The sequence below is a fragment of the Drosophila mauritiana genome, chromosome 2L (genome assembly GCF_004382145.1).
Source record: "Drosophila mauritiana strain mau12 chromosome 2L, ASM438214v1, whole genome shotgun sequence".
NCBI lineage: Eukaryota > Metazoa > Arthropoda > Insecta > Diptera > Drosophilidae > Drosophila > Drosophila mauritiana.
Window position 1 is genome coordinate 3,225,230 of NC_046667.1, and position 12,675 is coordinate 3,237,904.

General features: G+C 43.8%; 1 protein-coding gene across 1 annotated transcript; it reads right to left on the reverse strand.

Annotated features, from left to right (window-relative positions):
• Positions 1–115: 115 nt before the first annotated feature.
• LOC117136776 (ABC transporter G family member 2) lies at positions 116–12,050 on the reverse strand. Its single transcript, XM_033297828.1, has 13 exons — positions 10,105–12,050; positions 6,370–6,487; positions 5,978–6,313; positions 5,681–5,919; positions 5,471–5,617; positions 4,921–5,412; positions 4,267–4,866; positions 2,154–2,394; positions 1,907–2,096; positions 1,464–1,848; positions 1,292–1,408; positions 1,013–1,140; positions 116–951 (listed from the first exon to the last, which is right to left on the reverse strand). Exons 1-13 carry the CDS (start codon positions 10,604–10,606, stop codon positions 172–174), a joined length of 4,275 nt encoding a protein of 1,424 aa, XP_033153719.1. The 5' UTR covers positions 10,607–12,050; the 3' UTR covers positions 116–171.
• Between the last annotated feature and the right edge of the window lie 625 nt (positions 12,051–12,675).

The window sequence follows — 12,675 nt, forward strand, 5'->3', positions numbered from 1 at the left end:
CAAGATAGCAAAATAAAAGTTGTATGTCGAATTCAAGTATTTCGGTTCGTGACTCCACTAATTTGTAGATAATAACCATGTAAGATGTAAGTAAAAAATGTGTCGAAAGAAAGAATTTTAGATAAAAAGTTTAACAATCGTAACACTTTATTAGTAACTAAACTAACCATATCACCGAAGAGCTCGCCGGATGACTGCGTTCAGGGTTACAAAGAAGGCTAGCAGCAGGAGGATGAGAAACATTCCCAGGACCGCCATATCCCAACAGAACTCATTGCCCTGCATCTGGAAGTCCTTGAGGAACTGATCCGCCGTTCTGTAGTAACAGAAGTTGTTTGTGGCATAGCACTCCAGTTCCCCGCGATCGTATCCATAGATGGCCCTCATCAGACCCTCGAAGATGTACCTGAAGAAGGACACGTCGCAGATGGGGCGCAGAAACCAGGAGAGCTCGTTCAACCGGATAAAGAAGCCGGAGAACAGGAGAAACGGAATGGTGGCACTGGGCACCAGGAATATGGCCAACTGCATGGTGAACAAGGAGCCTGCGATCACCCCGATGAAGTGACCAATGAAGGCGGTCATTACGCACAGGGCCCAGCACATGGCAAATCGCTGGAATTCCGGAGGCTGACCCGTCATGAAGTAGCCGATGCTGATGAACATTGTGGGACAAGTCAGCTGCAGGGGCAGATCGGCCAGGACCTTGGACAGATAGTAGGCTCCCAGGGAGTACCATCCGTTGTAGTACTCCCTGATGAACACCGCCGAGTCCTGCATGCACAACAGGATCGAGGGCATGGCATTGCCGGCGAACACAAAGAGTATCACGAAAAACAGGCAGGATACATTGGACACGATTTTCTGAGCATCGCCACCTATCTGCCAGTAGACAACGCCCAAGAGCAGGGCCACCACCACGTGCATCACCAGACGCATTTGGACAGCAAACTGGAAGATCACGGAATAATTCAAGCTATACAATAGTTGATTGCATCAAGCCAAGGCTCACCATATCTCTGGACATGGAGCGCAGATGACGCCGAAGCAGGACACTTAGCTGGGTCCAGAAGCCCACCTGCTCCTTACCGCGCAGGTGGGACAAGTCCAAGGCATCCTTGTGGACATCAATCAAGGCTGCTGGAATAAAATTAGAGCAGGCAGAGAAAGGCGACAGATAGAGCAGAGAAGATAGAAGTGCAGTAGGGGAAAATAGTAAGTGCAGGAGCGCGGAAATGGGACTTGTATGAGAAAAGCCATCCTGAGAATTATGCCGGTCATCACCACTTACTCTCCTCATCCACATGAAGCTTCACAACATTACTGGCGGTGCTGTGCATCATCTTGTTCCGAGTGATCAGCGATTCACAGCGTTCTGTGGTGGAGGACTGGCTGCACACTTCCAGGGCTATAAAAATATTGAACTGCGTTAGGTAAGGTGCAAGATTAAGGACAAAACTTACCGAAATCCGCGGGATTGTAGTACTGTGGACAGATGTGGCCGGATTGTGAGAAGGTGGGCAGCATTTCCCGCTGTTCACCTGCGTAAAGGACCTCTCCGTGAGCCAGAACCAGGACATCATCGAAGAGTTGGAAGAGTCGCGAGCCTGGCTGATGAACCACGCAAACAACTATTCTGCCATCGTGCGCCAGTCGCTGCAGATGGCAAATCACCTGGTAGCTGCCCACACAATCCAATCCGCTGGTGGGCTCATCAAAAAACATAATGGGCGGATTCGTTACCAACTCAATGCCAATGGACAAGCGCTTGTGCTCGCCTCCGGATAAATTCTTCACCAGGGTCCTGCGGCAGGCCTGCAGCTGCAGTATGTCGATAATATCGTCTATCTGGGAGCTTTACGATTAGATTTTCCAATCATCTACGCTAATTATCTCAAAAGCATACAATTTTCTGTTTCTCCTGAGCAGCTGTGGAACTGGGCATCTTCAGGTTCGCAGACACACGCAGCGTTTCCTCAACCGTGAGCAGATTCAGCATCACAAAGTTCTGAGCAATATAGGCGGACATTTTCCGAAAGCTCATTATATCCCTGGGGCGTCCATTCAACAGAAACTGGCCCGTAACTCCCTGGAGTCTATACATGGTAGATACAATTATAATAAGACCATTTCAAAATAAACTTCTTACTTACTTAAAACCCGCCAAAACATTAAGCAAGGTGGACTTTCCAGCTCCCGATGGACCCAAAATGGCCGTGAGTCGTCCCGATTTGAAGACCCCGCATGCATCGTTGATAATGGGAGTGGATCCTTTGGTGGCCCCCTTCAAGCTGTAGCTCACTTGGCTAAAGTGCAGCTCCAGCGCCTTTTGCTTCTCTCCCAGACCATTTGGCTGAGCTTGCACCGCGTTATCGGCCATTAGACGGCAGCAGATTGTTGTTTATGAACGAACCAGATACCCGTGTGGGGAATTGCTTTTATTCGATTTTTGCCTTTTGTTTATGCGCGGTACTGAACGTTGAGCTGGTCAATAAACCAGTGAACTGAACAACCGACTGCTCAGTTCTTAATAAATGCAGAACATATTTGTTCCTAATGACTGATACATTTAGAAGCTTTCACCTAACTTTTATAAGGAGGATCGCGGATAATCTTATCGCACAAAGTTGGATGGATTGGATCAAGGTCGTCCAACCCCAAACAAACTTGTTGGACAACAACGTGCATGAGTTGGCTCTCCAATCCACTGCAGTTCCACCCACTCCGTATCGATGGGATCTTGTCCGAGGTCAGGCGAAAAGATAACTAGTGAGCTGAAAATAGTTTAGAGATAATACAAGGGGAATAAAATAGGAATATTAATGCGGGCATAATTCCAAAGGTATTGATGGCCTAATCAATTAGACCCTTACCCATGGGACTACCTTTTCATTACATGAAACCCACTTTTTTCAATTTTCCGCCTGAAAGTGAGCACCGATTTTATGGAAACCAAATGACCTTCTTTAGAGAGTGAAATTAACAATTGGCCGACGCCACTGGGTAATTGATACACAGTATTCAACACGAAACAATGACCGCTGATAATACACACCCATTAACATGACTGCACTTGTGCAGCCCAATCTGCGTATTATAATAGAAGTTAGACCCTTTAATTGCCTTTGTTCATTTTTAACTTCGCACAGCTGGTGCTTATCAATGATATTAGTTTACCCGGAACTTTTGCTTTTACAGCAGTCAGTCCATATGCACTACTGTAAAATCTGGTGATTACAATTTTTTAATTGCACGACTTATTTTCTTGGAAAACTGGTTTGCATAGGCTTCCACTGATGGGTGCGAATCGCGTTTGCAACTCCAAGTTTGCATTCAATAATGCTTATTAATATTCAAATGTTTTCCTATATTCTTAAATCGATATTTTATCACATTTGATCGCGACTTTGTATACATTTTGTTTCGTACGCCTCTCGCCAATTAAGATTTCAAGTCGTGATCACATTAACCGATTGAAAGAGAGAGGAGACATTGCGATCCCCGGTTGCCGACCACTTTCTGTTGATATTCAAAACGCGACTGATTTCAATTGCTTGGAAGTCGAAAGCCGGCTACTGCTATTAATCGCAATTCATCTGCCAACATGTTTGAAGTGCACTTAGTTGCAATCAAGTTTGATCGCAATTCGTGGCATACTTCTGCGATCTGTTTCAAAAATAAGAACTTTATGTATATAAAATATTTAATGTAAATTATATTCATAGACTTCGAATATTTTAGCTTGAATGCAGATAAACTTGCCAAGCACTCAAAACAATTAAGTGCTTAGAGTCTTTATGGGATATATATTAAGTCTAAAACAATTAAAGGTCAGAGAAACAATTAAAACAGACATCTTCAGATTTCATGGCAAAATATTTTTGTAATATTTTCAAATGTATACTCGCAGCCGACGCCTGAAAATCAGGTCAGTTTTACAACTAGTCAATAATGGTTCATTAATACGTTACAAAAATACAATTGTTTATATGCTACGCTATAAAAATGTTCTATTTACAATTATTGATCTCGGTTACCGCCGTGTGTGTATGCTTGTCAGTGTGTGTGAGTGTGTGTGAGGGCTCTATGATCCTGTGTTTCTGATATATATCACGATTTCCTTACGCTCTACCGGCTTCAACAATCTTTGGCACATATGTTTCTCTCGAATAAATGCTTAAATAGAAACCACAAATATAAAAGTAAAACATTTCACTGTCGGCGGAATGTGGCAGGTTTCCTTTGGTCGCTCGAGCCGTGTGCCTCATCTGAACAATCTGAGGCGGAAGGACATGATGTAGAACGCCAGGATGCGCAGAAAGACCAAAACGCCGACCAGAAAGATGAGGGCCAGCGTATAGTTTCCGTTGGCCATGTCCAGACTTTTGAGTATGAACTGTGGGTGCCTCAGGTGGCAGTAGAGCTCATTGCAGGCCAAGGGCTCGCGATCATATCCGAAAATGGCCATCGTGGCCCCTTCCAGACTGTACTTGAGGAACGATATGTCGAACATCCAGCGCAGATACACCGGAGCGTCCTTCTCCATCAGAAAGAACCCGCTGAACTGGAGGAACGGGCAGATGAAGAAGGGTCCCAGAATGGAGCCCAGCTTTAGGCTCAGTGCTGCTCCCACCGCCAAACCAATGCTCTGCGAGACCAGAGCCGTAACGAACACAATCAGAAAGAACATTCCGAATCGCCAGAGCTCCAGCGGCTGTTGGGTCATCAGATATGTGGGCACTATGAACAGGGCACTGCAGATGATCTGGATGGGCAGGTCGGCTAGGGTGATGGCCACGTAATACGCCCGCAGGGAATACCAGCGATTGAAGTGCTCCCGCGACACAATGGGGAACTCCAGCGGAACTGCGGGCGATAGAATGATAACTACTTTTCCATTCACTTATTCTCCATACTTACACTTCACCAGTATGCCTGAGAACGCACAGTACATGATGAACATGATCGTGTAGAAGAGGTATCGGAAGATATTAAGCGTGTGGGCGGCATCGTTGCCGATCCCAAAGTACAGGGTTCCTATTAGGATGCCAGTGATCAGGTGAATAGCGAAGCGCATCGTAGTCAACGAACTGTCCCGCCAAATTAGAAGGAATGTCCTCACGAGCAGAATGCTCAACTGTCGGTAGAACGGAGTGGCGTAGATGTTCTGCCTTTTGCATAGATGCGATGGATCCAATTCTATGGCTGGCCTGGATTTATTTTTCTTCTTTGGCTTGCAGCAGCTCCCAGATTTTCCGATTCCCGCCGTTTGGCTGTCCCAGACTCGGGAGGACAGCTCATTGATGGGGGTAAGTGGCTTGAAGGTGTTGCCCTGCATGAAATGCGATGGCACGGATGTGGACATGACAGGAGCTGTCACCGGTGTGATCAGTCCCGCTGCCATAAGCTGGTCTAAAAAGTATTATTGGTTAGTCATTGAAGTATACCAACAATTTATCCATTGCCTTACCAACTTTCTTCATGGCCGCCAGTTGGGCCACTCGCGCAGTCTTGCTCTGTCTATAATCCTCATTGCGACCATTGTCCATCAGGGCCACCAGCTTCTCCAGCTGATTGTCTTCGGCCGTGTCATAGTCATGAGTTGCTATTTCCATTACTGTAAATTAGATGAATATTTATCATTTTCTATCTCCTACGGAGGTTACCAACCCGAACTCACAGTAATCCGCTGGATTGTAGGACTCCGGGCAGTGCAAATTGAGGGCGCCCAGGAAGGGCAGCAGGTTTTGGGCTCCTCCGGCGTAGATGCACTTGCCCTCGCCAATGGCATACAGATGATCGAACATGGCGAAGGTCAAGGCACTTGGTTGGTGGATCGTGCAGATGACTGTGCGTCCCTCGATGGCGAGCTTCTTTAGCAGATTTATCAGCTGATTCGAGGTGAAACTATCCAAGCCACTGAAAAGTATATGCATTTCATTAGTTTTTAGCTACGTGTTGATGCACAATAACATACGTTGTAGGTTCGTCCAGGATCAACACCGGTGGGTTGTTCACCAGTTCCAGGGCAATAGCAAGACGCTTCCTCTGACCTCCACTGAGCTGCCCCGTCCTGGTATGCCGGTTTTCGTACATACCGATGGCCTCCAGGATGCACTTTACCCGCTCCCTTTTCTCGCTGTGTGTCATGTGAATGCCGATCTTCAAATTGGCCGCAAAATGCATTGCCTCCTTGACGGAGAGAAAGGCCTGAAGACTCGTATCCTGGCGGATGAACGCCACGTTTGGCTTGAAGGCCTTCAAATCCCGCCTGTTTCCATTGACCCGGAAATCCCCCGTGAAGCCATATGTTCTGCAATAAGAAATTAGCTCAGTTTGATAGAAGTATTTATATGCAGGTTATATTACGTGTATCCTGACAGAATGTTGAGCAGAGTACTCTTTCCAGCTCCAGAGGGTCCAATAACGGCACTAAGTTCTCCCGACTTGAAGTAGCCCGTTAAACCCATTAGCACATCCTTGGTTTCTGTAGGTGTCAAAAAATTAAAGCAAAGAAAATTAAAGCGAAACTTATGTCGTTAAGACTACAAATTAAAAAAATACTTCTTAATCATTTAATCTCAAGAAGTCACACTACATTTATTGGTCTGGTTTAAAGCTGATTAGTAAGCCAGTTCTATAAACTTACTTAATCATTGACAGACCACAGTTTTCAAGAAATTCAGCTTAATTTGATTACTCACTAAAAGTGTTAAATCAAACTCGAAGTGCTACTATTTGAATTTCTAGATTAGTTTATGATATTCCTTGGTTTTTTTTAAAAGATTATTTCATAAAATATTGAGGGTGGCTGCTTTACATAAGAACATTAATGACTTTGAGCAATATCTTGCATTAATGAGTTGCAAACGAAGTCCGATTGACTTTGCTTCTATTTAGTTAATTCCCATTGTATAGTGCCCCACATTCCCAGATTAACTTAACTCGTACATCCCGAGTGATAAGGAAATCCCAATGCCCCCGATTACTGGCGTTCAATGCTGTCTAATCTCGTTTTGCACGCTTTTCTGAATCCCCACTGGCTGGATGATAATGCCATATAAACCTTAAGTTCAATATGTTCAATTTTGTGAGGGGTTCGTTTCGCTGGGCCAAATACATTGTAGGCGCCCATTCTGAATGTCGAATGTGCCCGGTTAATCTGTCGATTAGCCATGGCTCCTGTCCAATTTAGATTTCAGGGGTCTGCGCGCCCACTTATCAATCACTCCGTAGTCGAATCTTATCGCACTCAAGTTCTATGACCAAAAATGTCGTTAAACTGCCTTTACGCCTTTTTTCAATGCCGTGGGCCAGATGTTAGACTAGACTCATCGCTGGGCCAACAGGTGTACAACGAGCGGTGTTTATTGCACTTCCACTGGAGTTGGCCTCCTTATCAGTGTTTTCTATGGCCTTGTACTTGGAACTGCATTTGTTAAGGGGGGCTTATGAGTACCACCTGCATCTGACCACCTTCCATGTTTACACAACATATTACATTGGGATTACCAACTCGAATTCGAGAAGGTCGCATCGAGTTATTGGATCGGCTTTCTTATCAAATTGATTGCTAATTGCGCTAGTAATTAAATACAATTTTGAGAATGCAACAAGCCTTATCTGGAAATTTCTGGTTAGATTTACGGCGGCCAAACTCTTTGTTAGTAATTTTAACTGAACGAAGTTCATGTAAGAAGTATCTAATTGTTTGCAAGAAAGCGAAAGTATTTATTTGAGCCTTCTAAAATTCTCATCACGCACATCCAGAGATCTCCGGTCATTTTAAAAAGCTTATTTTGTATTAGTCAGGAAACTGAACCCAGCAATTAAATCCAAAGCGTGCTAATATCTTAATTGAAATAGGAAGCTCCAATCTCAAATCACCTGACTCACATCCAAAGTCTGTTTTTAAAAGTCGGAATCTTTTGTAAATATATTTAATAGACTGCAGCGCTTTAAAAGGGAAAATGAGAAAATTCACTTAATTAGTGAGTCCATGAAGACACGCGAATAGCAACGGGAAATCTAGGATGGAATTTAAGTGACTTCAATTAAAACGCTAGCGCCTTCTTTCATAGCGCGTAGAATCAGCTATAAAATGTTTTCATATATGGTGTATTATTTTATTCGCCGTCATAATAACATGCCTGGGAATTGTAATGATAACCATGTCGTTCAAATCACATATCATTTGTTCCGAATGCTTTCACCGGCTGCCGACTTTGAATAATCGAAAATACATTAACGGTGAAGAACTGATGTATGTTATACACGCAGTACATTTTATTATCACAATAGTTGTGTGGGCGATAAAGTAGTTTGCAGATATGAAACACGAGTAACATTGGGGACACTTTGGATTCCGTTATGCTTCGCCTTCGAATCGGTAAATGGGCCGTGTTAAAAGTTTTTCGAGTGTACTAACTTAATGTGAGCTGCAATTACGCAGGATTGGACACATGGAGCTATCCACCTCAATTAGTCTTGTACGCAGCACAAAGCACTGGTTATCCAAACACGAACTCATGGTAATCACTCCCATAATGACTGCCTATGATTTATCGTGCATATAATCAGCGAAAGGCACGTGTCATAATTTCCACCAGGATCATAATCAGATACTCGAATGACTCAGAACGTTAGTCACCTGGGATACTCCATTGGGCCACTGTTCGGGGAAATATCTTTTCGGGAATGCCTATCTATCAATGGTGCACTAGCGTGAGTCACATGCTATATGTCCAGGGAAGTATCAACTAGCTGCGACTGGGTATTTATTCATGTTGTAAGTGGCAGTCTTATCGCCATTGAAACTTTGGGATGGGCGAATCGTAAACAAACAGTGTAGTAAAGCCGCCACACTCCACGATGTGCAAATAGGTCCATGGGCTCTGCTTAAATAAAATCACCTGACCCCAAGAATTTAGACCCGACCCTGCAACTACACTTTTTTTTATTTTCTGCGTGTGCCCAAGATATATTCAATTTAATTTAAGAGGCTCTTTGAACCCAGTGATTCGTCCAATCAGCATCATGTCAATATACTGAATTGAAGAGTCCCATATCGTTACATATATCCAATAAAGGCAACCGATATTCCCCACTTTGCCCAGTTTGTTTCCTGCAAGGCGGACTTTGCCCCACATTCAGATCTTATGAACAGCGTCAAGAAGTTGATACTAGGCAAGTGTCCTAATCTCAAAGTTACCTAGGTGCAGCATTATCTGTCTTTATCTTGAGATTGATGAACCGAAACATTATCAGATATCACAGCATTAAGTGCTGACGATTTAAATAATTGTGGCACTATTTTTGTTTTGATGGTTTTGACATTAAGGCCATTTATTTGACCATTTATTTAAAAGACCCATTCGAGTGCCATATAACTGGCTGATTTTAATTGGGTTTACTGGACATTACCACGCTAGTATGCACATACATGTACATATATGTAGCACATAGCCAGCCCTTAATTATAATTGCCGACAATGCGTGACTGGGAGCAAAAAAGCCATTTAATGACCTTGGGGGGAATGCTCTCCAGATGACAGCTTTTGTTCAAGTAGGACTCCAAACTTTGAACCGAAAATATATAGTATAAAGCGACGGCTTCTCAGAGTGTCGAAATCCATATAGTCTATTTCTTGTCAGGCAAATATCAAAATCTTTTTTGTTTACATAAGCTCGCAAAGTTTAAAGATACACTTTCTATGGAAACCCCTTAAGTTTGTTTCGAACATTTCGTTCTTTGAAACCATTAAATGAAAATACCATTCCGAATACACACTATATGAATGGATCATATTTATTCCTCTTTTCTGAATACCATACAATTTTTCCTTCAAAGTGGCGCGTGTCCTATTTCCAATTGAACAAAACAAACAAAAATGTGAGGGGTTTGTTTTTTAATGTCAAGATTGTTTAAAAAACAAAACTAAACAGTAAATAGGGTTTGTTATAGTATGGTAAGTTTGTCATTCTATCAAAATGCTGTTATTTAAGATAATCTTTTCTATCTCCATAGTTAGATCAGACTAGTCAAAACACTGTCCCAAATTGACAATGATCACCTCCAAATAAGTACCGATTGGAAGCACTTACCCCTCTGGAAGACTCCGAATTTGGTAGTGTAGCGTATATTCTCGAAGCCGATGTTGATCTTCTTGATGGTTTTGTACTGTTCGTGGGGGAATATGGATCCTCCGCTGGTGGCGGTGCTGCTGCTGTGGCGGCTTTCGTCACTATGCTGGCTCGCCTGACTGCGTTGACTTTGGTTGGCAGGTGACGAAATGGGTGTGGCGCCCAACGGAGTTCCATAGACGGATTCACTGGTCGAGAGCACCGTGTTTTCCGTCTCGGCCAGCGGAGCATCGTGGGACTTGGCCTTTATGTTGAGGGTCAAGTGCGGAGGTCGTTTGGATGACAGTTTCTTGGGGGGCACGGGCGTCGTGGGACGAGGAAGTGCTCCAGACCCTCCAGACGCCGATCCGGATCCCCGAGATGGCAGATGCGTTTCCGAGCTGGACTTTAGGTGGTTCAACCGGATGACATCGCCACCGGTGACATTTGGCGACACGGCACTGGCCAAACTCCAACTGGACATGTCGTGTTTTCAAGATTTAAAGATTTCTATATGTTGTCTAGCACTTTTGATACTTCGGCTTTGTAACCTTAACTGCAATTTTGGTTTCACTTTTAGTTATCTCTATGTTGTTTTAGCTCGCGTTCTCCATTTAATTTGCGCTTTCCGTTTGTTCGTCGTAGGCCTGCTTTTTGCGTTAATTTTTGAGGCGCGTCAAGCAATTAGAATAAATAATATTTTGTATTTCGCGGTGTTTGAGTGTGTGCGTGCCTGTTGCTCATTTGAATTTTAATTTCGCTCTCCTCGTGTCTATGTGTGCGTGAGTTCATTCGCATTCTAGCTTATGCCAAGGGCGTTGGGGCGGGGGCTCAACGGAGGAGGGGCTCTGGGAGACCGGCAGACAACCCATTTAATAAAAAGTCGAACGGCTGAGAACACTCGGTCGCCTGTTGCTAATCAGACCATGCCCCAAAACAAGAATAGCGCACCAACACACATGGTCTCATATGTAAAACGAGAGAGTATCACACAGGGGCGGACTTAAAACCTATTCAAGGGGGTTGAAGTTACATGTTTAAGTTATTTGTGCATCTGAAGACAAGCGGGCATACTAAGCACATAGATACAATAAATTACAGTAACTGCGTTTCCTCAAACCCCCTTTCTACGCCACTGCCATAAACAATGTTTGTTGTTATTGCCACACGTAGAGTCGCCGCTCACAAAGAACGTGCTCTGCGGGGGAGGAGGAGAGAAGACACCAGATTATTGCGCTACAGCAAATGCGGTCCGGCCTATAAATACTTTTGATGGAATTACAGACAATGGTTCTATTATATATTAATTTCGTCTCTATAAGAACTTGTATTAATTTTTTTAACAAATGCACATATGTACACACATATATGAATAAATATATTGCTTCGAAGTTACTCTAAATGTCGATATGCCCTTTGTTTTGGTTTTGCTGTATAGCGCTCGCAAATGCACTCGATCTTCTTTATGATGCAAATCGTGTGTATTTATGTACATTTAGCACGTCGCTCTCTTTAGCCTTTGTTTTGAGCAACTGAGACGCACTTTTAATCGCAATGGGCCCTATTTTTTCGCCATGCTTCCCAAAAAGCAGCTGATTTATCTGCGAGTGTATGTGTGTTGGCCTAGCCGCCGACTTATTGGACCCTCCTTCGTTTTCACGTCTTTCGCGATGGGTAGTAGCACCGCGTTTTTGTTGCTCTAGACGGCCTAACTAAGTGTTTAATATGTAGTTCTCACTAAAAAGTATATCAGGTTCTGAGGCTTTTTGCGGCTTATCAGGTACAGGGGTGTTGGTTGCGAGGGGGGCGATGCGGGCCAAAGGCTACCAAAGGCAAACCACAAAAATATTCAGTTCGATTCCGAGCGATTATCACTGTGGCAATGCAACAACTGATAAGCCAAGTGCAGCTCACACACTTCACACACGCACACACACACACAGTACTGCTACTGGACTGAGAATTACCGCGCGTAATTATATAGATGGCTATATCTTGTGTAGAACCGAAGAACAGCGCGATCTTTAGCGGCCGTTGGCATGGCACGGAATGAAAATGAATTCAGGAAAGTTGAAAATATGAACTGCGCTGATTAGTATTAGTTCTCACAGATAACGAGGGAGAGCGCGAGAGCGCCGCAATCAGCTGTCTTTCCAATGGCAACCGAAACCGAAACCCCTCGCAGAGGGACGCTCATGGTTTTTGTTTACGACTCTCTCTTCCGCGGGGGTGTTTTTTTCTAACTCGTGTTTTCACTGCTCTTTTTGAAGAACTCCTGAAGCGGGGAGGTTTTCCCATCCAAACTCCTTTGTTTTCCTGCCCGCCAGTGTGCAATTACAAATCGCAGTCAAACAAAGAACGACGAAAAACCAGTCAAACCAGTTTTTTTTTTTATGACTATGACAGTGCTCATCTGATAGCTGCTCGCCACAATGTTTGAAGTAAATAATGCGTATATACTTTGTTTGCCAAAATCACGTAAATGCTTTGCTATTTCCTTAGTATTGTTTTTTCATCACCAACAGAATTTGAAATAAAACGTTTTTCTGCGTT

Bases quoted from the DNA above. Each gene is read 5' to 3' on its own strand.
- LOC117136776 (XM_033297828.1), bottom strand. From the start codon at position 10,606: ATGTCCAGTTGGAGTTTGGCCAGTGCCGTGTCGCCAAATGTCACCGGT. The intron at 6,314-6,369 runs GTAATATAACCT...TTCTTATTGCAG, and splicing joins AACATTCTGTCAGGATACAC to AACATATGGCTTCACGGGGG. The intron at 1,141-1,291 runs GTAAGTGGTGAT...ATTTTATTCCAG, and splicing joins GCTTCATGTGGATGAGGAGA to CAGCCTTGATTGATGTCCAC.